A 26,240-nucleotide genomic window follows, 5' to 3' on the forward strand; every position below is an offset into this window, starting at 1 on the left:
ACTGGAAAACATTATTTAAACAATGCTTTGTAGGGTTTTCCATACACTTTTCCATCCTTTTCAAGAGCATTTCCTGTGACCAGGAATTAGGAAATGGAAGTTCAAAATTTACTCCACTAAAATTTTTTTCTCTTTATGCTGTTGTGGAGAGTGGTGGAAACGAATGCTCACAGAGCTGAAACAGAACTTAGGAAAACTTGTTTATTGTAGGAGCGTGAACTTGAAGAAAGAGAGTTAGAGAAGAGAAGGCAAGAAAGGATCCGTGCAATTATTGAAGAGGAGAGACAGAAACTCTTGAAGGAGCATGCATGGAAATTGCTGGGTTATCTTCCTCGAGTAAGTAAATTGTATTTTAAATATTTTCAATGTCTGTCCTGTAAATTGGTTTTCTCCTGGATAGTTCAAGGTGAAGTTGCAGAACGGTGGCAGTTCCTGGAGTCAGTGGATGTCCTTGCTGTGTCAGCTCACCTGCTCTCACCTCTTCCTTTTGTGTTTGAGCTGGGGCCTGTTTACAGCACTGCTCTTTGTGCTGAGGGGCTGTGGGCTCTCTGGCACAATTGATGCCTTGTACAGAACTCTCTGAAAGCTTCCACAGCACTTTGCCTGTCCAGTGTTTGAAATATGGAACATGAGTTCTACAGCAGGGCTTCTCTAGCTAGAAAGGAGTCCGCCACATCTTAAAACCCGTTTCCACCAAATTTCTCCGTTGGGGTTTTGGCAGCAATTTCTTGCAGCTCTCTGGCTTCTCTGCCAAATACTCCATAACTACAGACTCTGCAGCAGTGCAATGAACTGCAGCATTTACAGAAGCATTACAGAGCTTACTCTGTTCATCCCGGTGTTTTTAAAAGTTAAAAATATGGAAGCAGTTATTGCAATAGGAATAAACTACAATTTATTTTGTATTGTGCTTCATAATTGGAAAGATCTCCTAATAGTACACAAATGAACTGAGAACTGCCTTAGGGATGTAAAATTGCATTTACAGAAGAGAGGGAACTATCCAGCTGGTTAAAGAAATTCTGCAATACTGGAAAACCTTAAGTAGAGCAGAGTTTAACTTTTCAAATATGAATATGATAATTGGTGCAGGAATTTGTAACACTTGAAGTGAGTTGTTCTCTAATGTAGATTTAATTAAAGGATAACTCATATTTACAAAATTTTGATAAACTTTTCTGGTTTGAATTTTATGTTGTAGGAAGCCTTGGCAATTTCAGTGTCCAGGGCTCCCATGTGTGCTATGTATGATGTTTTACTTTTTTGTTCTCTGCTTCAACACTGTCTCTTGAGTTGGGTGTTCCTACATCACATTACTTCACTCAAAATGGTTAAACAGCAAAGTGCTACCAAATAGGAAACTTTTCAATATAAATGCAGTTTGTAACTTTGTTCCTCTTTTTTAAATGCTGCAAGGTATGTTCTGTGGGTCATACATATTTTTAGCAGTAAAATTAATTTAGAATTAGAAACTTAGATTTCTTCGTGAAGCTTCTCTTCTCAAAAACATAGTTTTTGATTAAGTTTTCCAGCATTACTTGGCTTCCCAAGTTATTTCTTTGTATGAGTTAATTCCAACACAGGTAAAAGGGGGAGACAGAGCCCCAGCCCAGCCAGGGCCTCTTTTACTGCAGTTGTTTGATTTTACTAAGCCTGCCCCTGTGCTGTACTGATTCTAATCACTCCTCTGAGCAAGAGAATGCAGCTAAATGTTGTCTTTTGGCAGGAAAAAAAAAGGGGGCAGAGATTGTAACTCACCTGTTTGGATTTTGTGACCGTTTTCAGGCTTGCCTTAAAGGTACCATAGTATTATGGATACCATACTTTCTCCATAGAAAATTTCAGAGATCCATAGTAATGTCTCTGCTCGGTTTTACCTTCTGATGTTTCTTTCCTGTTAATGCAGGGAATACTCAAAGATGAAAACGATATTAACATGCTTGGAGAAGATTTCAGGTTGGCTTACCAGCAGAGAAGAGGTAATGAACTTTCAGAAGAGAGCTGAACCTTCTCTCAGCTCAGCTCCTGCTTTGCCACTAGGTGTCATCGGATTCCCAGTGAAAACTTCCATTTGCTTTTAACAGTGAGGAATTCCTTTTTAATAGCATTGACAGCCTTCATTTTAAAACCAAAGTTCTAAACAGATGAACAGTTAGTTTTTTAGAAGTGCATTTGCATTTTTTGGAAGTCCATTTTATAGAAGTCCACTTGAATTTTTCATCAATAAACTGTTCTGGAGTTCTCAATTATTTTTAGTTAGTCATGTAGTAATGTTAGAAATGTTTTCTGCAGCAAGCAGCAGAAACCTAACCTAGCATGTGTATTCCAGTCTGGACTGAAGGATTCTCCTAATGCACTGGTTCTGGGAAGATGTGGCTGCACTGGCACTACACTACAACAGTCCTCATTCAAATGCAGTGTGTCTCATCTCCACGAGGTAGATCTGAGGTACTTCACTGGTAGGCTCTAAGCAGATATGTTGTGTCATTCTGAGATCAGAACTACTGTTTATACCTTTCTTTCACTGCATAAACTGACTGGTTTTGTCCCATGTTCTTACTCACTTACTCTGAGGGATGAATCCATTCAAATAGCTGAGGTGTGGCAGAGGTTCATGCAAGCAGCACAGGCTTGTATTGGTCCTGTTCATTAATATACACACAATAGGCTCAGCTCTTCTACCCTTTCTAGTTATTGATTACAATGATGAATAATGAAATTTTTATGGGTGTGATGCTTGTAGAGCACCTGGGAATACGGAGTCATTGCTCCTGCCTGTATCCCAAAGCAGCAGCTGATGGCCAGGGAAAGGTTGAACACTTCCACCTGGATTGGAGGAACAGTTTTCCATACAGCTCCATGGGACTGTGGAGTCTGTCTGGGTGATGAAGGGCAAGTCTCATGTATGGTTATGCCAGCCAGGGGCGCTCAGATGTAATTGCTAAAACAAGTTATGGGCATTTCTATAAAAGAGCTGTTGGTGCTTAAATTAGATGCCAGACCAGCTAGCTTTGAGGGAGATCTGTTACAGAGAACAGACAAGGCCAATTTTCCAACCACGTGTTTTAAAAAGGACATGACATTTTCTTCTCAAGTGGATCACTGGTTAGTTTATTTCTGTTGCAACAAGGAATTTTCTGAGACTAAATCCTGACTTCCTTGGACTGAATATGACCATAGGTAAGGTACAGTTTTAAATGCAAGAACAAAGCAAACTAATAACAAAGTTCACTTCTTGGAATATTCCTTGCGTGGTCTGTGCTTCTCTGCTCCTTACAGAATGGGCACTTTGGCCTGACAATGAAGTAGAAATTTGTGTTTCATATGACATTAAAACACAAGCTGTCAGGCTGACAAAAGTTTAACTATTTAAACATAAGAAAAATCAACAAAATCAATTTAGTGGGATGTACAGTTATTAACTATTAACAAGGACTCATATACAGTCTCAAAATAATGTACCATCTGACTCATCTTTCAAACAGAAGTTATTTAATGGGATCAATAATTTCCCCACTCAAGAGCTTTCATGAATTCCTCTTCGGTAAAAGAAAGCATCTTGGCAGCTTCAATGTGCATCTAAAAACAAAAAAAACCGAGAAGCTAAAATAGTGTGAATGAGCAATACAAAATCCTGGCTAACAGGGATATTTTATGAGTTTTAATAAATCAATAATTAATAATTAATTCATTAATAAAGAAATTCCTGAAAATCTGACAACTCTTGTGACTTCTGAAGAACACATATAAGAAAACTTGGTCCATGTTCTTTTAAGCTAATCAATATACAATTTAACATTAAAGCTAGTACAAAGCAAATCTCATCCTACTCCTGATATTTAATGTCTTTGGGGAATATTTTCCCTCTATCATTCTTCAGGCTCTGTCTGCTCTGTGCATCTGAAGCTGCCACACAAATATTACACAAATAGCCTAAATCAGGTTTTTCTAATTCATTCAACAAAAGGCCTGTTTGAATCAGACTTGAATCCTTCCACTGATTGTGAGTACTGAGCACATGTGAGCTTCAGCTGCCCTTCCCCAGTGCCTTCTGCCAGAAGCTGCAAGGGGCAGGGTTAGCCCCAGTCTCTTCAGAAAGGACGACTCACAGCATCCTTCTTCTGTGAGTAACACTTTTTGTAAGAAAAGATAAGTGGCTTTCTCTCCTATCTGCAGTTCTGATACAGCATTAGTAATTGCTTAAAATGTATTTAATGCAGTTTGTGACATCTGTCTGAGACCATGGGTTTGGTTCCCAGTCAAACAGAAATGCTGCTCTGTGACACCCATTTCAGTGAATTCATGTCCCAGAGGACAACAAGCTACCTCATCTGAAAGAACAGATTTTGAGTAAATGCTGTGTAGTTTTCATTCTCAAAATAAAACTTCAGAGCTAGAAGGGCCAGCCAAAGGCTAAGTTAGCACTATTACTGTTAGGTAAATCCCCAGGATCTCCTCTGCATCTTGTTACTGCCAGAAAAATTCTCTTGCACTGGAAATACATAAGCAGCCCCACTTCCTTTTATTGCACTTACCTGTCCTCCTTTGCCCTGTGTTGGGGAGCTATTCCACATTCAAGAGTGTAGTTTCATATTGCAATTCTCAGTTCTTAGCATCAGGGTGCAAAATACACACACTTAAATTGCCACTTCATCCAGAACTATTCTTCCTCTTGGGGCTCAACAGCTTCAAAAGTGTTTACTAAATGTCTGGTGATCACTGAGTACTCCAAGGGTAAATAAAATGTTCTACTTTCTTATCTCTAAGGCTGGCCCTTCTTAAAGGAGGTTCTGCTCAACAAGCCACCATACATTGCTTGCTTTAGCTGTCTTACAGCTTTGGTTTGAGGGTGCAAGAAGTGCACTGACTCCATCCCCAAATGAATCCAGGAGATTCTGCAGAGTAAGCAATTGGAGCTGACCCACTCTGTGCTGTTAACGTCCTGTCCAGCCCATAGCTCTACATGTCTCATGCAGCCTCAGCATGAGAACTGATGGGAATGACTGCACACATTCCAAGTATTTTAAATGAAAAGTGTGATTGAACTAGTAAGTGGAAAATAATTTGATTTGGGAAATATCTCTTAGTATACTTTCTTCTCATTTTAATTTCCTTCCATGTAAACTTACAGTTTTCAGGATTACTTTACTGGACAGTAGATGCATTTAGCTAGAGGTTGTTAATTGAAATACACCCATAGTCTGCTCCTTACCTTTTGTCTCTTCAAAATATCAATTAATTTTAACTGCTTTTTAAAACCTGTAATTAGCTCTCCTTTTTGTTTCTGCAGTTTCTTGTTTTCTGCTTTTAACTCTTCGATCATTTTGAGTTCTTGATTAGCTACATCCTACCAAGGGAAGAAAAGGAGAAATTATGGAAATGGTGCTTTAACTAATGAAACCTGAATTACATAAGAAAATGACAAACAGTAGCCACACATGACACTTCTGAAAAGAAATGGAATTAATCAAAATACTCCCACATTAAAGCTTAAAAAAGAAAAGAAAATCTTGGCAATAAGAGCCATGGTTTGCCTTTGTATGTGAACTTCTCCCTCTTTCTAAACATGTCTCATTTTCACAGAAATGAGGAAAATCAGAAAGGCTTTAACTTCATTCTGTACATTTCTTCCTCCTGCAGAGGTTGCAATAGTATCCTCCAAGATAACTTACTGAGGCCTTTTGTGACTTGCTCCAAGTTAATTTTGGGGCTGCCTGTAAGAGATACAAAGCTTCCAAAGCCCATCAAGCTTTTTGTCTCATTCTAGCATTACTGAGTGATTACAGACTGGAAATTGCTTTCCTAAGCCATAGTACCTTGTTGCTTTGCTTCAGTTTATTCAGCTCCACTTTGTACTTCTCCACTTCTTCCAAGGCCCTGTTTAAGCGAACCTCTGTTGCACTCTGAGTGGCTGCAGCCTGCTTTTGGGCACGCTTTAGACTCTCCAATTCCTATTGAAGAAGCAAAGGACAAACCAAGAAAATAATGAATAATGGTGTTCCAATGAATCCTGTATCAACAACACACAAAAAAGGCTTATCCTTGAAAGCTGAAGAGTCAGTGAACTTCTTTGGCCTGTAACAGAATCTGTCTCAAAGACAATTCTACCATTAAAACAATCCATTTTCCTTTGAAATCTTGAAAAAGGATCTTTCTCATCTTTATTTTTTTAAGCTTCTCTTGGGGTAAATTGTGAAGCTGATCATATAAGATTGAAAGACCTGGTATGATCAGTCAGAAAAAGAGAAAAAATACCACTGTGTCCACTCCGTGACAGATTTTGGAATGGTGGCTGGTGTTCCCACCTGCTTCTTCCCACCTGCTCCTTTCACCTCTTTGCCCCAGAGATTACCACATGCAATTACCACCAAGAAGTGAAAGCAGCCTGCTGCAGATGGCTGAGGGTAGTAACTATTTCATCTGGCAGAAAAGAGTTCATCAAGTGTTATGGCACCAATCAAAGCAGTTGTCTCTTGACTCTGCTGACAGTATTTCATAGTGCTGTAAGTGAGGAAATGAGAGAAAGAAACCAACCTGAGGAGCAGAAGAATGAGACTAAAGATCAGGCAATATAGATAACATACAGAGTAAAAGAAATAAACAACTCTAGCAGAAAGAGCACATCTTGTGTTTTATGAAAAAGAAATAGGGTCTTTCTTTAAAATATCAAATTTTTAGTAATGGGCACAGGAAGTTTCTTTTAACCAAATCAAGGTAGAGAGGGGACTTATGGATAATGAGGGGGCCCTCAGACTGCCTCATTTCTCAGCAACTGTTCTATTTTCTCAATTCTACACCTGTTCTGTGGTGGTTACTCAAGACTTCCACATCAATTATCCAAGAAATACATACTACCTGACCTCTTTGTCTTGTATCAAGATGATGGAGTTGTGAATGAAGTCTGTGACATCTTTTGTGCTATATATTTTATTCTGCATTAATATGAAAGGCTTTGGAATAGTCTTTCAAGCATTTAATGACCAAAAAATTCGTCCACATGCAATGCAAATTACTTATCAGCTAATCAGATCATTTAATGAAAGAATTCTAAGAATTCTTTTAGGGATTTTTGACATTTGCTGTCACACATAATACCTTATCAAGGACTTTTTTGCAAGTCATCTAGTGAGGGTATATTGTTAAATATATTAGACTCCCGAGTTTTTAATCTTAAAAATGCCTGAAATAAATGTTTTATTTTGTAACTAGGCAAGGTTTCTGCCATTTCTTCAATACTTTAAGTCAAAGCTGGATTAGTTTTCTCATGTAATATTTCTCTAAGAGTGGGGAGGATAAACTACTGTATTTTAAAATTGCATCCCATTTCAGTTTCTGGATTTTCCCCAGTGTTCTGCCATGGCTGAGGCACTTGAGTATCAGCAGGGGCTGTGATGGCCCACGAGTAACCCTCAGCAGGCCTTCTGTCCTCCCAGCAGCAGTGCAGGCAGCACTGCTATCTTTAGGAAGTTCTGAAACACCTCCCCAAAAAACAGTTTTGAGGGAAGGTGTACTTAACATCAAGCCTTTCTTCAAGGCAAGTGATAACCTCCTGCACAAAAGCTTAAAAAAAGAGTACGACTTTGGTGTTTCCCAGACCACTATGTAACATTAGAGCTTGGCTGAATAAGTGAGAGAGAACACAAAGAAAGGAATGTTCTTGTAGACCAGGGGTGAAAAAGAGATGAGAGAGGTGATAGCATTTATGTGATCAACTAGATAGAAAAAAATTGGAATGCTGGAAAGAAAAAGATGGAAATTTCTGGGAGTATCAGAATTCAGTTACTGCCTTAGGTGGGTGCTGCAGCAGTAATGTTTACAGAAACTGAACACCAAAAGAAGAAAATGTAAAAATAATGAAACAGTTACCATGTTTCAGGTAAATTGTGAAAAGCAGGTGAGAATCTTTGCCTAGGTACATACAAAAAGTACCTGGGGGATTAATGAATTAAAAAAACTTGATAATCTAAGGAGTTTGGGGAAGCATGTATCACACCTTAGGTCTACCATCATCTACATTGCAACAACAGAAAAAGCCAAAAAAGCCCCAAAATCAGAGGTTACATTTGTGCTCTCAGCTATACAGAAAACTTTCTCCAGACTGAAAGAGTCATGAGAGTAGCAGCACAGCAGCACCATTTCAAGCCTGTGTTCACAGGAAATTGCTTTTAAACATGTCTGGAATTGATCTACACTACATTAATTAAATAGGGCTGAATAATACTTCATATCTAAAAAATAGAGCAGTTTTTAGTCTTCTAAATCCACTGGAGATTTCAACAGTTACTGCAAAATTATTTTTACATGCATGGTTTTTGCAGTTAGATAATTTATTATAGCAGAGAAACTATGTAAAGTAACTTCCGAATTTGCAGAGAATCTTTCATTACACATACTTGCTTCTTTTGCTGTCTTAGTATTTTAAAGGATTACCACTATTTTTCATGACCAGGGCTAACTGGCAACCTTGATGAATTTTAGAAAACACCATCTATGAGGAACATTTCTAGCAACTGAGGATGGTAAATCCAAAGCAAAGACCAGTGAGGGAAGTGATCATATTCTGGCTACAGTACCTGTGCAGGGGAAGTGAATAAACCTTTCATCCCATTTCCTAAATACTCTCTAACTGTGACTGTGTGCAAGGAAGTGATGGAAATTCCCACTCCAGAAAGCTGTAAGTACAGGTTAAACAAACTTATGTCCCAGATGGTTTGAATATAATTTATCCTGTCTTGCTTTAAGAGAAGGAACTAAATTGCTGAAAATCTCTAGGCCCTATTGACTGTGAGCTGATGAGCAGCATAAACACTAGTACTGAATATTTTTCTTCACAATCAGTTTAAGGGAATTTAAAACCTCCAAGTATCTGCACAGAAAGCCACAAAGACCATGTTAGTTTTAAAATGCCAGAACTATGAAACATTAAGATACAAGCATGCCCACATGAATCCATACTATGATTAATGAAAGTATGAGCCTTTGATGGGCTGAGCTGTGTTCTGTTTTCCCCAATTTTTTAAGTGAAACATTCTCCTGGTTGTATTACAAGTACTACCCAACACTTTATGTATTCCATGGTTTTGAAGTCAACCTCTCTAGCTCTGAGTAATTAAAGAAAAACACATGCTGCCCTAAGATGAAGTTGCAAACAAAGCAAGCTGTGTCTGCAGCCATCTCCTGTGCTGGGCACGGCACCGCTGGGGGACAGCAGCCACGCTCACTTGGCCTCAGCCACACTGCAGGGCCTGCTTCTCCATTTCCAACAACAAGCACATCCCTGCCCTCACCTGCACAAGATACTATTATAAGCTGCAGGTGCTTGGGAAAAAAAAAAAAAGTTCACTAGGTTCTACAGCTTGCAATAAAATTTACAGAAGCAATTAAAAAAAATTATAATTAAAGCCCAAAAAATGGAATTTCCTTGTACTTTTCAGGATTTGTTTTTAAATTTGACAGCAGCTTCTGAAAAGGTAGTTTTGTTTCTTGTGTGTCTTTTACATAGGAATTTAATTCCAAAACACAGAAATATATGACTGTAAAAGCAGAAGAAAAAGTTAGCAAAATATATTATTTCTTCCTTAAAAAAATTAGGCCATTTAAAAATACAACTTATAAATTAACAGACATTGAAACATTAATGAGATCTTTGGACATGGCTCTATCACTCCATCAGGGAACAGAGGGTAATTTGATGTGGGTTTTTACTTTTTTGAGATAAATAAGACTAATATCTGCAATACCTTTTCTAGTGCAGTGACCTCTTGTTGTAACCTTTCAGTTTTTTTGTTTGCTTCTTGTGACAACATTTTGTACTTCTCAATCTGAGACTGCTGAAGGCTGGTTGTTCGTTGCAGTCTTGAGTTTTCTTCTTCAGTATCTTTAAGCCGAGTTCCTAAATTCTGATTTTCATCATCCTGTATGGCAGTAATTAGCAAAAAAACCCAAATAATGATTGCAAGGAAGCAGGAGGGTAATGCAGTAATAATGTCTTGTAAATAAAAGGTGGTAAGAATATATGTGCTGTAGAGTTAGAAATAGCAACAAGTAAGACAAAGAAAACAAAACACCGTTTTACCAAGATAATACTTTAAAAACCAGTAACACTTTTCTCATTTAATATTCTGCAGTCTTTTACTTGAAACTGTCTTGTAGCAGTATGTAAAACATTTCTCATAGCTCAAAGGTTTTGAAAATAATCAAAATGTTATAGAATTATATGAATAACAGTGGTACATAGATATCTTGTGACATTTTTGGTGAGAATAGCTAAATGCACATATTAGGAAAAAATATGGGAAAAAGAAGAGAATATAATTACTGATAAACCACTCCATTATATTTCAGGAGATTATCTGGTTTTGGCTTAAAAGCAAGCTAATGATCCAGGATACATCAAGTATTCAAATTTAAGATTCTCTTAACATGAAGTGAGTCCCGTCTTAGATTCATGACCTACTGGCAATTACATCCCACATTAAGCATTATAATTCAAGGCATTTTTCTTTTATAACCTTTCAAACACTGTAAGTGAATACTAATCTAGATTGTTTCAGAGACACATTATGCCCTGCTTTTCTTTAAGCAAAAGAAACCAAGGCACGTACAGAAAGGGAATTTCTGTGAAAAAAGTCTCTCTCTGCTGTTCTCTCAGTCCCTTGGAATACCAGCTTCCCACCTGAGAAATCTGAATGTTTTATCCTAAGCTTATCATGACTTCATGCACCTCAGAGACTCCCACCTCTTGAAATTGAAACAGATTTACGGCTTCCTTATAACAAGTGGACTGTGAATTGGAACCAAACCCAGAATCTATCTCAAGGCTTTGCCAAAATGAAATTTTTGCGACCTTCTGAATGTAATAGTTATTTTCACACCAGAGAAACTAGAACCCAAAATGATAAATTTACATACAAAGTGCTAAGGGAGCAGGACTAGAAAAAGTACAAGGTTGTCTTCTGTCATCTGCTACAGTAACTGAATTCTGTCATGATTTTGGCATGGAACGATGAAGTTCAATAGCTACTGACAAAATTTAATTTGATTTGAAAATTACTTTAAAATCTAATGTACCAACTTTCTTCTGATCACAGCATAGAAGTATTGAAATGCAGAAGCACCTGTGTTGATAAAAATAAAGTACAGATATAAAATATCAAAATCTAATTACTTCTAAAGATTTTGTTCATGTACTTATCTCAAAAAACCCATTTACTGTCATCCTGCTCCTTAACACTAAATTAAAAGCTTGTAAGAAAACACATAGGTGTTTTGCGATATGTTCTTAATATCATCATCACTTTTGGGCCTGGGGAATAGGTGGAAAAAAGCATTCTGAAGTTAAGAGACCACAAATAAAAATAGTGCAGTTATGTAAAATAGAAAGTTAGTTCAAAAACCTTGCTTGATTACAAATACATGAATCAGAAGTGATCTCTCCGGCAGACAGATATGAACTACTTAAGTTTTTACTGTTCAAGAGCTGTTTGAGCATCACTTTAAAATATCCTGCCAGACAGTGCAGATTATAAAACTCACTTGTACATTCTAACAGTGAAGTATCAGTGTAGCCTCACAATGCCTTAAGTTCAGGCTGACCTGGCCAGGTACGTAATTCCAAATACTGTCCTCTGCATCGATTGTACTCTTGAGAACAGAGAAAGCCTAATTTCTGTTTTGATTACAATATTCCACTTAAAATGGAAGCTCTTTCCACACTTTGATCCACTGATGACACTGAAAGCACCTGACTGTATTTCTCAAGATTTTCTATATCTCAAGCCGCTCTATTTCTCATTTTACCCTAAACATCCATCTCATCCCAGCAGCCAGCTCTGGGCACACTCCCCTTCTCTCTGTACTCCACCATCTGCATTTCACCACCAGTTTCTCCTCCTTTTTCTCAGGCTCTGCTCTCCTTCCCAGCAGGAAGGAGATGGTTTGAGACTTTGCAGAACCACAGTGGCCCTACAGCTGGGGCATGTCTTCATTCCCAGTGGCTCTCTCCTGCCCCAAATTATTTTCCATTAAGTGCATTTTGAAAGCTTTTAGCCCAAGATCACACTTATACAGAAATTACCACCCCTGATTCTAAATTTATACGGTATTTAAAAAAACTAGAACGTTCACTCTTAATTCTGTTTCACACTTGAAACAGAAAAGTTGGGAGAATTCTGTTTTGTGATTGTTTGTTAAAGAGGAACCTATTTCTAGATTAAAAAATTAATCCCTTACCTTTTTCCTGCATTCAAACACTATATTTGCCAGGTCTTCCTGCATCACACGTAACTTTGCCTTAAGAAATCTGATTTGAGCTTCTGTGAACATAAAAAGTTACATTTAATATACACAAGTCCTCATTTTTCAATGCAGACAAGAACCAAAACTCATGCAAGAACTCGCTTTCATCTTATTGCATTTAAAACCACGACATTGTTTATAATTATTGAAGAGAAATAGGCAAATAAAAACTCAGATTTCTAAAAAAGTGTTTGCAGGTTTCTCATTCTTAAGCAAAGCTTTGTATAGATTTTTTCCTTTTAACGACTGAACTTGATATCTTGAAATTGTAAAAAACTCATAATGCTCAACATTGAAACTTATTGAAAACTGGCATCATACCATGCTGTACATGGCAGCACTTCTTGAGTTTGAAGTCAACAAAACTATATTGTAGGGCATTGCAATCCAGCTGGAGCTACAACTTCCCTAGTTACAGCCAATGTAATTTTAAGCTGTGCACAACAAGGAATTTGATGTAGGCTGCAAACCCCTCCCAATAGGTAAATATCCCTCCCACACAGTACTCTATGCTTTTTAAAAGTACACTGCTAACATTCTTCAACTGAAAGTTTAAATTAAATCCATGCAATTATATTTTTTTTTTCCAAATGAAATTCTGTCTTGCTCTTGGACAGCTAAGGAATGGACTGGCATGACAAAACAAGCTGTGTGGGAACAGTCTGTTCTCATCCCTCCTATTCCCCAGATCATTCACAAGAACTTCCTCTGGACTTCCACAAGCATCAAGCATGGAAACAGTCTGAGGATCAAGCTGACTAACACAGGAATAACCATTATTCCCAGTAGTTACAAAAGGAAAAGAATAAAGTGAAGGAGAAGGACCTAGAGCTAAGAATGGAGAAATGGATGGGTACACGTGTTCATTTGCTGTAACAGGAATTTGTTTAATTTCACCCATCTTCCCTCATCAATTGCAGCTTAAGCTTTAACTCTGAAGAGGTCAATAACAAGTACAGTTTAGGAAAACACCATGAAAAAATAAGATACAGGCTAACTTTTATTTCTCCTTTTTGCTAGCTTCTGGTAACTAGTGGCTGTCAAGATGGAGACCATAATGAAAACTTCATGTTTAATCCCCTTGCAGGTACTTCTATACTACTAAGTTATTTGATTTTCTTCATTAAACATATTGTAGTTTGGCATTTACCACATCCTGTGGCAATGAGCTGGCTAATTTAATTATGTTTTATGTGAAAGAGAAACACTTTGTGTAGCTTACTTTAAATCCAATTTAACGTGGCGTCTACCAGTGTTTGCATTAGAGAAAGACAGCTTTCCCTTTACCATTACTGTTTCCATTACAGAACTTTCATATTGCCTTTAATTGTTTTGTTTTCAAACTGAAGATTCAAATTCAAGCTCTTCTACACTTCTCATTGCACTGTACACTCTGAACATGTGTTTTTGCTAGTTCTGTGTCCTAGATTTGAGATGGGGTGGACAGAACTGTGCCATTCTCAAGATGGGGTAGCATTAATTATATAATAGTGTGATGGTAACAGTACAATATTCTGTTTTCTGCTATCTTCTGAAGGATTTCTAAAAATTCATTGCCTTTTCCACTGTGAAGAGGCAGTAAGTTTATGCTTTTGGAGATTATTTAGTTATCACTAATTAAGGTAAGTCCAGCTCAGTAGTAGGTGTGACTGGAGTTGTGTAGTAGGTGGGATTGGAAAGCTGTGTTTTCTGTCAGTGTTACTCTGCACTCTTTAATACAGAATATAAACTCGTGCTCCACCACCTCACTCAGTACTGTGAGATTCTTTTGCAATCCTTCATCAGTCTTAACTACCCTAAAATAATTGTTTTATAGACAAATTTCTTTACCAACTATCAATGCAAGATCCATGGCAGATTCCTCTAGGGCTATACCACTGCCTGTAAAAACTGTTCTTTTTACCATTTTGTTTCCTCTTTTACTCAGCTATTAGTCTGCAGACAGCTTTTGTCTTATTCAGCTGTGTGTCATTAAGAGCACTTAGCAGTAAAACTTGTGAAAATTCAAGTGCACAACTAGAACGGGATCATGGGGAGGTGCCCATGATCCAAATAATCTGAATTCTGACAAGGGTAATTAATTCTTTACAAGGGTAAAGATAATTAAACAATTAGCTTCCTAACTGGTCAAGTTTAATCACCTGATGAGGCTGATAAGGGGTCATAGGATGGTCTTAGGTTATAAAGTAACCAATGATTTAGGGACTGGTAAACAAGAAAAGGACATTGGAGAGACTCCGATACCCTACAAGAAAGAACAGATTTCTTGAATTCTTGAGATAAGATGAAGTGCAACAATATATTCAAATATTTTATTCCTATGTGTAAGGGTATATTAGATAAAAATAGAGCTTTATGTTCAGCCTCCTCTATATCTGTGTGCTTCTATCATTGCTGGTTACTGCAGAGCTGAATTATAACCCCCCCAAAACAGTCCCAGACTAAAATAATATCTAAAGCTACTGTGTTGGCAGCACTGTGGTAACCTGTGATCCTGAAATAAAGACAGGGAACCCAATTCCAGGAAAAGTGCTGCAAGAGGCTCAAGGAAAGGACAAATCCATTATGGAGATTCCCCCACTGAGCCCTCTCTGTAACAGGGCCTGCTTAATACCTGTGCTGCTTCCTTGTGAACACCCTCACTGCCCTGAGAGTCTGACACTGCTGGGATGCCCTGCAATAGCTTATTTACCACGTTAAGGAGGCATTCAGAGTGTTCCAAACAGTCAATATCAAATTCAAAATGCAAAAATCAATCCTGAGGATTTTTATTTCATCATTAAAGTTACAGAAACAATCCTCAATACTCCAATACATGCCCTTGGTCTCTGATTGCAAGGTACCAGTAATAACTCTTCTTGAGTTGCCTTGAATTGATTTGGTAGAAGTTTCCAATGCAAGCTAAAGCAATTTCTTTTTGGTTCAGGAAGAAAACTATAAAAAAGTTATCTGAGGATCTGTTATGGGAGACTTGGTAACAGAAGATGTGCATAGAATTACATGAGGTTAGAAACCAAGCTATTTCTGTGTTGGCATGCTTGTTGACATCAAGCTGTTAGATTAAAAGGAGAGGCCTCAGGCACTTCCAGCTACTGGGGTGAATCTCTGACTTCATGCTCACTTCAGCATTGTAAGGAACTACACAAACTCACTTTTATCACACCAGAGCCAAAAAGACAGATGTGTGTCATGCCTTTAGCCTTGCTGGCAAATGCTGCAATCCCTTGCCTGTTCTGTTTCTAGGACAGATATAAACACACCATTTACAGTGGGAAAATATCTGGAGGATTCTAATTCAAGCACTGTAGCTGAAACATTACCTTGTTTCAGCCACTTGCTGAGATCCACAGCACTGCTCTGAGGAAAGGCTTTTGCCTCCCAAGGCAGAGTCTGTGCAAAGACTGAAGCTCACCATTTTGAAAATACAAGCTTAGCATCCTGTACTTCTGTTTTCCCAGTGAAATGAATCAATTGTTATGCACTTATTCAATATATGTAACCATCCAAATACTTTATCCTACAGAGGTGGAAAGGAAGATAAAAATTCACTTTTCCACATAATCAGTCATGTGTGAACTGATCTTCCTCTAGGCCTATGTAGAGAGGAAAAACATTCTTTTCCTTTAGGTAAATGATTATAGAATTTTCCCCTGTAATTTTTACAGAAACTCCTTTTTTCTTTCCCCAGGAAAACCCATTTCTAACAGTCATGAAGCAAAAATAAATGTACAAACCATGGAAGGAAACTTACCTGCTCCCATTTCATTTCCAGCCCTTGGAAAAATATCATCATCTTGACAGTCTGGTAAGACTCCTTTCTTTAGTCTTTCTTCAACTTTGCTAATTGTTTTTGTTAAAGAAAAACCTATGCAATCTTCCAGTATTGCAACACCATCAGCACTTTGTACTTCCACATTTCTTATTTTTGAACTAAAAAAAATGAAAACCCTAGATTTTAAATTTATAATACATCATATTTTTGTAAAATATTTTTAGTATTTGCTATTTTTAAGAGTGTACAGTTATTTACCTGCATTTAACACAATTTCATTACCTGCATTTATATGAAAGATGCATTGATGGCAATTTCTCATTTGTTTTCTGTAAGATACCTTTACCATATTCCACATAAGTAATTACAAGATTTTACATACTATAATGTAGAAGGCAGAGAAACCACCACCATTTTCAACTGAGAAGATTCTGGCCCTGTCTTCTTATCCAACAAATCCATAACTAAATCAGAGCAAATCAAAGAGGGAATGTTCTATTGGCTGTGGCCACTGTCCTGGGGTGATCCTCTATCCTCTGTTGTCATTTCTGCTCCTTCCACTCCCTGCCACGCTATCTTGTAGAACTCTGTTGCCCATGGCTGTTCTCCTACCTTATGACAATTTCTGCATCATTATGCCCAGCCTAGGAAACTTCACTGATCCTAGAAGCTGCATATCAACATTTTCATGAAACCAAAATGCAGGGTAACACATCACCTACACAGCTTTCTCCTATAGAAAGGTGATCTCAGTTCTCACAGGATCTGTAGCTCCTAAGTTCTTATTCCAACATGTCCTCATTCCAGCCTCCAAACTCCTCGAGCTCCTTTCTTCCACAACTTTTGGGTTGCTCCACAGGCTCTGTATCAGCACAATTCCACTTCCAAATCTCATGAGGAGGTGCCAGCATAACAACCTCCCCTGAAATGCCAAAGAGAGGTCTGAAGGGTCTCCCCAGGGATTTCCATCTCCTGCAAGACAGCCTCAGCCTGTCAGTTCCACGTCCTGCCACCTTGCAGACAATTTTCATCTATTTTGGTATTATGCCATAATTCATGGCTGTCTTAATTTGCTCCCAGGCTCTTCTGGATTTTTTGACTCTTCTCCCTTTGTTCAGATCTCCATTTCTTGGTTTTACAACCTTGAATTTGCTACCTCCAGAGCTGAAGCTTCTCAGCTGGGAGCCCCTGGAGGCTGTGTTGTATTACTGAGCCTCTTGTACTGTGAGCCCAACATTCACTACAAGGCCTCACATTCCCCAGCACCATCTGATCACAAATCAGGCTGCAGCACCCAAGTGTGCTGGCCCAGGTTGCCTCAGGTGCTCCATTCTTGCTCATTGGGCCTCCTTTCACTGAAGGAGTTTACACAATTCAGCTGTCACCCTTGAGAAGTGCTAAAGCAGAAAGCAACTGTTTCATTGCTGCAACATTAATCACATATATTCACTGATCATTTTTGGTGCAAGTAATCAGAGATAGCCACCTGGTGGAGCTGATTGAGGAAGTTTGATACATTTATTTGTACAAATATAAAAGCATACATCCATAAAATAACTTGATAGAGAAAAATAGCAACGAAAAGATTTCATGATATACCTTGAAGTTGTTCTTTTTCCCTTATTTGCAGAGCATGGTCTGTTCTGAGCTGTGGGCACAGAAGGAAATTTCTTCTTGTTTTCTACCTAAAAGTTTTTTCAAAAATTAGTGGGGTATTATTATTATTGAACTACTTTTTTCTAGTTTTTTATGTTTGTTTTTTTTTTCTTCTTCATATATCTATACTAAAGGAAGTTTTCAAAGAATGCTTTTCAAACTTTCCAAATGACTTCTCAATTTTATTTGCACTCATCTTTAGCTTGCAACTTTTCTGTCTCTACACCCTAACTGTAACACACCCAATAGACATTGGCTCGTGGGAGCTTTTCCACATATACTTATAATAAATCTATGCACCATCAAGACTCTGAGCTTTTATCAAGGTATCCATTACTGGACTGTCATCCTACTTTCAAAAATATGGTATTTTATGCATTATTTTAATCTTATAAATCCCTATAGAAGCAAGATTTAACAATATTTCTGTTACTTTCACACAAGTATTCTAAAAAAATTAGAGGGTTTTCTACTGTATTCTGATAAATAACTGCAGATGGTATTTTGGAAGCTTCAGCTCACCTCATAAAAGTTTCAATATAGTTGTACTTAGAGACTATTGAGATTGTTCTTAATCTCATTTTTCTATTATAGTTTCTAAATTCAGTTACTCTGACTACTTGTTTATTATCTAGACAGTTATTATTAGAAGACACAAGTACTGCCTGTAGTATTGTACAGGTGAGGGAGGGAAGAGAGCAAGAAACTAATTATTTTCTTATGTTTTTCACTTGGAATTCTTAATGTGATGTTCAAAACACTGAACATTTCTCTCAATGCTGAAGAAAAAACAGAATACAAAAATTAAACATTGGGTAAGTCCACCTGACCACCAGTGGCACTGAGGAGCTCTGGTAACACTGTCCCTGTAGCAACTGCTCTGGGCATCACTTCCCTTTGGCTTGGCACCCATGTAATCCCCAGTGTAGCCTCAAACCATGAGCCAAAATTACATTTTTGAAATTATGCTAGAAAAGAATTTAACCAGGATCGTTTTGGTACCTTTGCAAGTGAGTGTGTAAGAGATGAAACTTCGGGACAGAGAGGATCTCTGCAATTAAAAAAAAAAAAAGGTAAAAATTCACTGATCTACAATAATGTAAACACTTTGCAGTTAAAATAGAGCCCCTGGTCAGAATCAGGAGAATAACATTTTATAGGTCTAGAATAAACAATACAGCTAAGGTGGGAACATATACTGAGTTCAAGCATAAATTCAGTCTCATCCATGGTCTGTCCAGTCCACCTCATTTGCAACCCAAATCACCTGGCGAGTCTATGGTATCTCATACAACAGTACTCATGTACCAGAATCCTGATCTTGTCTCTTGGAATACAGGCTGCTGGCTTGTTAGATAATGATTCCCTGTAGCAGGGAGTACTCAGCCAAGAAGCAGAGTTACAGCTTCCCCAGGACAATCCAGAACCAAGACTGCCAGCAGCTCACTGGGTAACACCTATGTGAAATAAAACCCCTGAACTCATACAAACAAAGTGAGATATAACCAGTGTCCTCTACATCCTCCACCTGTCCTAGCAGCATCAGACTGACTGTTCTCAGGTCAATTGACAGGGACTGGCAGAGGAATATGAAGTGGAGCAATTTATAAATGAAGCCTCATAGAATTTTCTCTGAAATAAGTATTATAAATATGGTATCTATTTTACAGACAGGGAATAAAACCAAGAATAATTTTAAAAAAAGCAGCTTTCTTATCTGCTTATTTGGCTTAAAACTGTGCTTCTTATTAACTGAATTTCAGGTTAAATTATTATTTTTCATGATTACTGAAATTAAGCAGAAAGTTTTAGCATGCTCTGTACTATTCAGGTCAAATTCCTTGTCAGACAGATACACAGATATGTAGATACAATTCTGCTTTCAAAATGAGTTATGAGTGAATGTATATTATTGCAACAAAAGGCTATTTTTTAACTATTCTTTATAAATTTTTTACTTCAATTAAAATGCTGGCTTATAAAAGATTTTGAATAAAATTTAAATTTCTGGCTCATCAAGTCACTTAATTTTTTTTGTCAGGCTGATTTGAGCAAATGTTTAGATCTTGCCTTTAAAAATTTCATAGACGTTCATCAACAAGAATTATCTGCACAAAGCTCCGTATTTTATTAATCCAAAAAAACCTCAACAACAACAACAAAAAAAACCAACACAAAAAACAACCTGGAGAAATCATCTGTGTGTGGCTGGCAACAGACTTCAAGAATAGGATGATTAGTTTTTGTCTATTTACCCCAGTTTCCTCAAGCCTTCTCCCTATTGGTTAGCTCTAGGAGCATGCAGAAGGTGAGGATTTGCTGCCACAGAAATAGCAGTTCTATGTTATTCTGAAAAATATGAAAACGCAACACGCTCTATACTCAAGAAAACAATTCTATTCTTTCCCTCAATAGAATAATTTCTTCCTACTGTATCTGTTCTTAAGGTTGCCTTAAAAAAAACAAAACAAAAAACCCAACCTCATTGTATCTCTCAAATTCTCCTGATGGTTCTTCCCTGCTGTCCGCCCCATTTTGCCAGCCCCCTGTGCAGCCGCACGCTCGGTGAGAGGCGGCGCACACGGGCAGCTCCGGGCCGGGCACCGGGCACAGGGGCGGCCGCTGCAGCCCCGGGCCGGGCACCGGGCACAGGCGCGGCCGCTGCAGCCCCGGGCCGGGCACCGGGCACAGGGGCGGCCGCTGCAGCCCCGGGCCGGGCACCGGGCACAGGCGCGGCCGCTGCAGCCCCGGGCCGGGCACCGGCGCTGCCCATGCGCGGCTCTGCCCAGCGCCGCCAGCCGGGCCCCGGCTGCAGACAGAGCGTGTAAACAACAGCTCATTGCAGCTCGCTCTCACCCGAGCTGCTTTGTTGCTAAGGAATTCAGATTTCCCTGCAGACAATATGCTGCAAGTACTCCAGAACAAATTCATTTAAAATATACGTTGACTCGGAGAGTGACTTAAATATTTGTTGTCTTTTTTCTACTTTGCTTACTCATTTGTTTTTTCCTTTCAATTTGTTATTTTTTCCCCTCAATACCGCCTCCTTCTTTGCTTCAGTTCCTCCCTTCTTTCCAGTTGTTTTCATGTTCATTCTCCTTAAAGGAATCAATAGAAATTTCAACGAGATAGTTCAAAAATATCTCAAGCACTTCCTTGAGATTTAAGGCCTATCTGCTTGCACAATTTCGAAAGAAAAGAATTTTTAATTAAATATTAAATACTTTGAACTAATCTAATTGAATGGCCTCAATGTTCACTCATGGATAATCAGTGTGCCTAATTCCTAGCACACACTTCTAATTTTTTTTCACTACAGCATGGGATTTCCGGTCTTCTCTCATGTAAATGTTTACCAGAACACTATGTTTACCAGACTGTGGTTGTTTTAAGGTGTTTTAATTTATGTTGGTAATTGGTAGGTCAGCTGATACTCTTGACATGCTAATTGCCCTTTTTGTTTCTTTTTTTAAAAAATTCTTCCAACACTTCAATTTATTCTAATGTGTACCATCAAAGCTAATAATTCTCTTTGTGGGGCTGAATCTTCCAATCACGTTACTTAATAATACAGCCCTAAAACTCAACTCCAGTTTGAAGTTCTTAAAAATTCTCTGTCTAATATTCAAAATCCATCTAACAGAACATAAAACTAAAGTGAGATCCAGAATTTGTTTTAAAAGCATGATTATACTGAATGATAACACATTAAGTTTCTTGCCCCTACTTCCTCAGCTATGGCTTTAAAATAGGTCAGGAATCAGTTTAATTGTAGTAGCAAATTTTTGCTGGTAGTTAAGCTTCTATCATAGAAGCTGCCTTGCTGTCACACCTTTCTGTGTACTGAAAACCCCTTTTACTTTCAGAAAAACTCCAGGTCTTTGCTTCTATTCTACACAAAAGTAACTATTTGATCATTTTTATCAGACCTTTATATACCCTATTTGAAAATATTTCTAACTGCAGCTTAACATTTGAAGCATTTTGTTGTCTGTTCCTGTATCTTTCTTATCCAGATTAGTGGCATCATAAATTTAAGAACCTACAGATCAGATCCTTGATAAACTGTGTATTAGTCTATTCTAAATTCACCCATTTCCCACACTACAAAAAACCAAATCCTTGAACAACTAAGGCAATAATAATGCCCCTGAATGACTAAGGGAATTCAGCCCTGTCCCCACTTAGGGGCTGTGGGATTTGGACACTTGGGCTGTGATCATCACGGCCAAAGGCACGCAGGCCCCAGCACTGTAATGGTATCCACATTCCAGAGGGTGGCAGCTCAATGTTTGTCTGACTAGGGCTTCGTGTTTGTTTTCATCAGGCATTTCCTGTCCCAGGAACATTTAGGCCAAGTCAAATGTGAACCAGTGTCTATTCCTTCACTTTGTCAGCTCAACTGTTAAAAACCATCCACTGCCAAGTGCCTACTGCTTGGTATTGTAGAGAAACCTGTGACCTTACTTTGCTCTTTTACAAAGGTCAGCACTTAATATCTTAGATAGAACATTCCAGCAAAATTAAGCCTTCCTTGAAATAACAAGGAATAATACTTGCTTAGGATCTTTTTTTTTTTTTTAATAATAGGAAAAAAATTTTTACTCCACCAATGCAGTATGCAGCAAAGATAGATAAAACAGGAGCATGGTTAGGACACAAGGCATGCAAGATCAGTGTGAGGTTCCCCAGCAATTATACACAGCAGTTGTAAAGCACATACCTCTGCCTGTCATCTTCAGGTGACTTACTCTGTGCTGAAACTGGCTGAGATAGTATCCTCTGTTGGCCTTTCTTCATAAAAAAAAAGAAAAAAAAGTAGTCGATTTTGGGAGACTATAGTCCATTAAAGATGAATTACCTATTTGTGAATCACAAATCACAGTAACTACAGTGTACTATGGAAAAGAATGGAAACTATAGTCAGTCTACTGTGGAAAAGAACTTTTGAAACACAGGAAAAGATGTCTAAAAATGAAAATGCCATTGCTGTTTTGTTGTTAAATGTATATCTGTGCAATCTGGCAGTGCCATGTGGTATATTAAGTACCCTAAGAATATTTCATGTTCTGCTATATTTAGAGAAGAAAAGAACAGTGGTTTTGTTGTTGCTGTTTTCTAAAGGAAAGAGACTAGATGCTATTTTGGCTGTTTCATCTGCTCCTGTTCAAATGCCAAGCATTTAGCCTCAGCTTGTCACTGCTCAAGAGAAGAATATGTTTTCACAGCCCATAAAATTTAAGTTTCAACAGTAGGAAAAGTGCATACAAGTACAGCTTTCCAGAATACTTAGTAAATTGCTTTTTAAGCCTTGTTTATTTGAATGAGTGTATTTATAATGAATGTTTCTAACATGCAGAACACCTTCTCCAAACTGTTTAGGGTATAAACCATACCTGCCCCGTTCCTTTTTTATTCATTTGTCCAACCTTCATATAAAGTGTTGACTCTATCTGGTTAAACAATAATACTAATAATGAACAGCAACTTTTTCTGTTTTGAGAAAGCTTCCTTCTTACAAAGTTCATGTTTTCTATTTGTGTTGCTTATTCTTTGTATCTCTTTCAGCTTGAACAATGTAGATCATATTTCACTAGGAGGTTACTGTAACATTATCTGGTTTTCAAATACTAATTTTTAGTATTTAAGGCATAAAACCACCTACAGATACTTTTCTTAAACAACTAAAGTTTTTAATGTAGTTTTAGGTATGTATCTGCACAAATGCTGTAGGCAGGTGTGTGAATACCTACCTAATGAAATTATACAGAAACTATTTTTTAATGTATTTTTAATACAAGTTTACAACTTTGAAAAGAAATAAATTAAAGCTTACCTTGCATTTGAAAGCATGCTTTTAGTAGTCAAGGTCTAAATTTCTTTTGAAGCTCAATCCTGTGTGCATGTGAATCCAGACTAAATTACATAACAGTCTGCTACTCACCATTAGTTCTTCAGCCTGACGCACCAGTATTTCTGTTTTGGCTTCTAATTCTGCATTCAGTCGCCTAAAAGAGTAAGAATTTTTTATCACTGAGTTTTTGAAAAATTTAAAAGGAATAAATGTCAGCATGACAGTATTTTTGCCTCAACTAAGTGAAATTTTAATGATTCCTACAAAGGAATGCTGAAATACACTTCAAGGTATTAAAAAAGTTATGTTTCAACAATTTTCTGTGTTTCAGCCAAATGAATGGCATAAAACACATATACCCATTAAACAGCACAGTTTAGACTATAACTGTGAGAGGTGAAGGATTTCTTTGGTTTTGGACCTGCCATTTCTTAGTACACATTGTCTTTATTTCCTAAAAGTTTTCCATGTTTAACACAGTCCTTCCTTTCAGTACACCCAGCAGCAGGGGTTGGAGAAGGACTCATGTAGGACTGCACTGTTTATCACGTATTTTGAGATATGTTGCTGTATGGATGTGCAGGTTAGGGTACTGATGTGTTCCTGTGTGCTCTCATGCAGCCCCTGGTGCTGTGACTGCCGGAGTGTGAGATGTGGCTCTCTGTTCACCGGGGCTGGGCACTAACAGGTAACAGGGACAGGCCGTCCATTTAAAACCTTTACAGCTTTTAAGCTGTTTTTAACAGGCTTAAGCTTTTATACAGTCATAATTTAGAACTAAAGTCAATGTTCAAAGTGCAGAAGGACCTCATGTGCGGGCCTAGAGCCTGCCTGAGGCGGCGGTGTCCCGGGGCGTGGGCGCTGTCCCGCGGCCCTGGGCAGTGCCATCCGCCCTCTGCGGGGACGGGGCCGCGGCACCCGGCTAAAGGGGACGGGCTGTGCGCTGGTCCCATGGGGCAGGGCCTCCTTACTTGTACTGCTCCTCCTTGGCCAGCCATGCTCCGCTCAGCGCGCCGGGCCCCGCCAGCGCCTGCGGGCTGCCGGCCGCTCTCTGCACCTGCGGGGAGGATGCCATAGTGAGCGGGGCGGGCTCGGCACGGCCCCGCTGCCCCGAGTCCGAGTCCGAGCCCAGCCCGAGCCGCCGCCTTACCCCGGGCAGATCCCCGCCCCGCCGGGCCGCGCCGACCGCCGACATTTTGTCCGCGCCGAGGGCGCTGTGGCGTCGCCTTCGCCCGGGCAACCGGCGGCCGCCCGCCCTCGCTCCCACCCTCCCTCCGTCCCTCTCTCCTCCCCTCCGTCCGTGTCAGGGCCCCAGCGACAGCCGCGGGGACAGGCCCGTGCGCAGGGACCAGCTGGCACCCGGCATGGCACTGGGCTGCCACGGGTTCAGGTGAGGGGCAGGTGAAAGGGTCTGAGGGGCCGTTACCATTGTTAGTGTAATAAATATTTATTACAGCCCTTCTGACCTTGCTACACGTTGTCCTGCCAGTGTCCCCTCGTTTCAGTGCATTAAGCTCCTGTTTGCGGCATGACGGTAACTGTGCTCCGCTCTGTACAGCTCTTTGGTGCTGCTGTCCCTCTGCGTTTCCTATACACATATTTCTGTGATTGTCGCCTGGTTTAAGCCTTGTCCTCTGCCACTTGTTTGAATCCTTCCATTATTTTTGTCCCTCACCCCCACACAGTTTGATTTTGCTGCATTTCTCCTTCCAGTCACCCATGAGCCTGTTGCCACTCTCATCTGTCACAAAATCTGAGAGACACAGAACGGGTCATGTTGGAAGGAATCACAGCAGGGTCATCTGGTCCACCCGCCCAGCTCAGTCAGGGTCATCCCTGAGCACATGGCACAGGATTGCATCCAGATGGTTCTGGAATATCTCCAGGGAGGGAGACTCCACACCCTCTCTGGGCAGCCTGTACCAGTGCTCACAGTCTTTTCCAGTGCTCACAGCCTGTTCCAGTGCTCTCTCACTGTACAGTAAAGAAGTTCTTCCTCAGTTCAGCAGGAACTTTCTGTGCCTCAGTTTCTGCCTGTTGCCTCTAGTCCCATTGCTCAGCATCACCAAGTAGGTTGTGGATTACTTGCCCATTCCCCTGCTCATTCACTCCCATCTCCTTTCCTGACTTTCTAGCAGACTGTGCCCCCTGCATGTGACAGCAGCCCTGTCCTGCACCAGGTATCTATAGAGCAAGAATAATGTGGGTCTATACTGGGTTATGTGGGCTGTATATGATTTTATTTAAGAGATTTGCACAAGGGAAATCAGAAGACTTCGCTGGCTGGAAGTAGAAGGTCTGTGCTGAAGGATTTCTGCAGAAGTATTACTTGCAAAGCAGAAGAAATACTTGAGATTTTGAGCATTGAGACAGGCAATGTGATGGGATAAATGAGGTGAAATGAAAGACAGGACAAATGTGATTAGTGAAAGGCAAAAAATAGAAATATCAATATAGAAAATGAAAGTGTTTAGCGCTAATGTTGATTCAAAAGTATTGGCAAACAGAGGGAAAAGAGTGAGCCTATGAAAAATGTTATGGGGACTTTGAAAAAAAAAATCCATCCAGAAGTCAATCCATTTCCATAATTTTTATGTTTTCACTAGTAAGAATAGCAAGGGGTTAATGGTGGCATTAAAACAAACAAACAAAAACACTAAA

At 39.1% G+C, this 26,240-nt stretch overlaps 2 protein-coding genes across 8 annotated transcripts in view; one reads left to right on the forward strand and one right to left on the reverse strand.

The window, feature by feature from the left end:
- Positions 1-26,240, forward strand: part of MNS1 (meiosis specific nuclear structural 1) — a 52,968-nt gene that overhangs the window by 6,071 nt on the left and 20,657 nt on the right. For 2 of the 5 annotated variants that reach the window (XM_066558529.1, XM_066558534.1), the window contains 2 exons: positions 211-336; positions 1,907-2,249. In XM_066558529.1, coding sequence (XP_066414626.1) covers positions 211-336; positions 1,907-2,005 — 225 coding nt within the window. In that variant the 3' untranslated portion in view covers positions 2,006-2,249. Of the gene's footprint in view, positions 1-210; positions 337-1,906; positions 2,250-13,317; positions 13,385-15,985; positions 16,103-17,699; positions 18,032-24,200; positions 24,268-26,240 lie in introns of those variants that run through there. The other 3 variants (XM_066558530.1, XM_066558531.1, XM_066558533.1) reach the window with 3 other exon arrangements.
- TEX9 (testis expressed 9) lies at positions 3,346-25,192 on the reverse strand. 3 transcript variants are annotated; one of them, XM_066558535.1, is made up of 12 exons: positions 25,046-25,192; positions 24,551-24,636; positions 23,670-23,733; positions 22,449-22,519; positions 18,728-18,776; positions 17,669-17,754; positions 16,049-16,227; positions 12,232-12,314; positions 9,741-9,914; positions 5,817-5,951; positions 5,213-5,347; positions 3,346-3,579 (listed from the first exon to the last, which is right to left on the reverse strand). In XM_066558535.1, the coding sequence occupies exons 1-12, from the start codon at positions 25,175-25,177 to the stop codon at positions 3,502-3,504; spliced, it is 1,272 nt and encodes a 423-aa protein (XP_066414632.1). In that variant the 5' UTR covers positions 25,178-25,192; the 3' UTR covers positions 3,346-3,501. The 3 variants fall into 3 exon arrangements, with proteins under 3 accessions (XP_066414632.1, XP_066414633.1, XP_066414635.1); XM_066558536.1 differs by lacking the exon at positions 25,046-25,192 and adding an exon at positions 24,730-24,815; XM_066558538.1 differs by lacking the exons at positions 22,449-22,519; positions 23,670-23,733; positions 24,551-24,636; positions 25,046-25,192 and adding an exon at positions 20,207-20,326.

This window comes from Molothrus aeneus, chromosome 13 (assembly GCF_037042795.1).
Source record: "Molothrus aeneus isolate 106 chromosome 13, BPBGC_Maene_1.0, whole genome shotgun sequence".
NCBI classification, from domain to species: domain Eukaryota; kingdom Metazoa; phylum Chordata; class Aves; order Passeriformes; family Icteridae; genus Molothrus; species Molothrus aeneus.

What these genes read in the sequence shown, in the direction of transcription:
- TEX9 (XM_066558535.1), bottom strand. Translation starts at nt 25,177, where the DNA reads ATGTGTATAGGAAACGCAGAGGGACAGCAGCACCAAAGAGCTGTACAG. An exon ending in TTACACACTCACTTGCAAAG is followed by an intron (nt 17,755 to 18,727) that starts GTACCAAAACGA and finishes AAAAACTTTTAG; the next exon opens with GTAGAAAACAAGAAGAAATT. An exon ending in TGTTTGAATGCAGGAAAAAG is followed by an intron (nt 9,915 to 12,231) that starts GTAAGGGATTAA and finishes ACTGCCATACAG; the next exon opens with GATGATGAAAATCAGAATTT.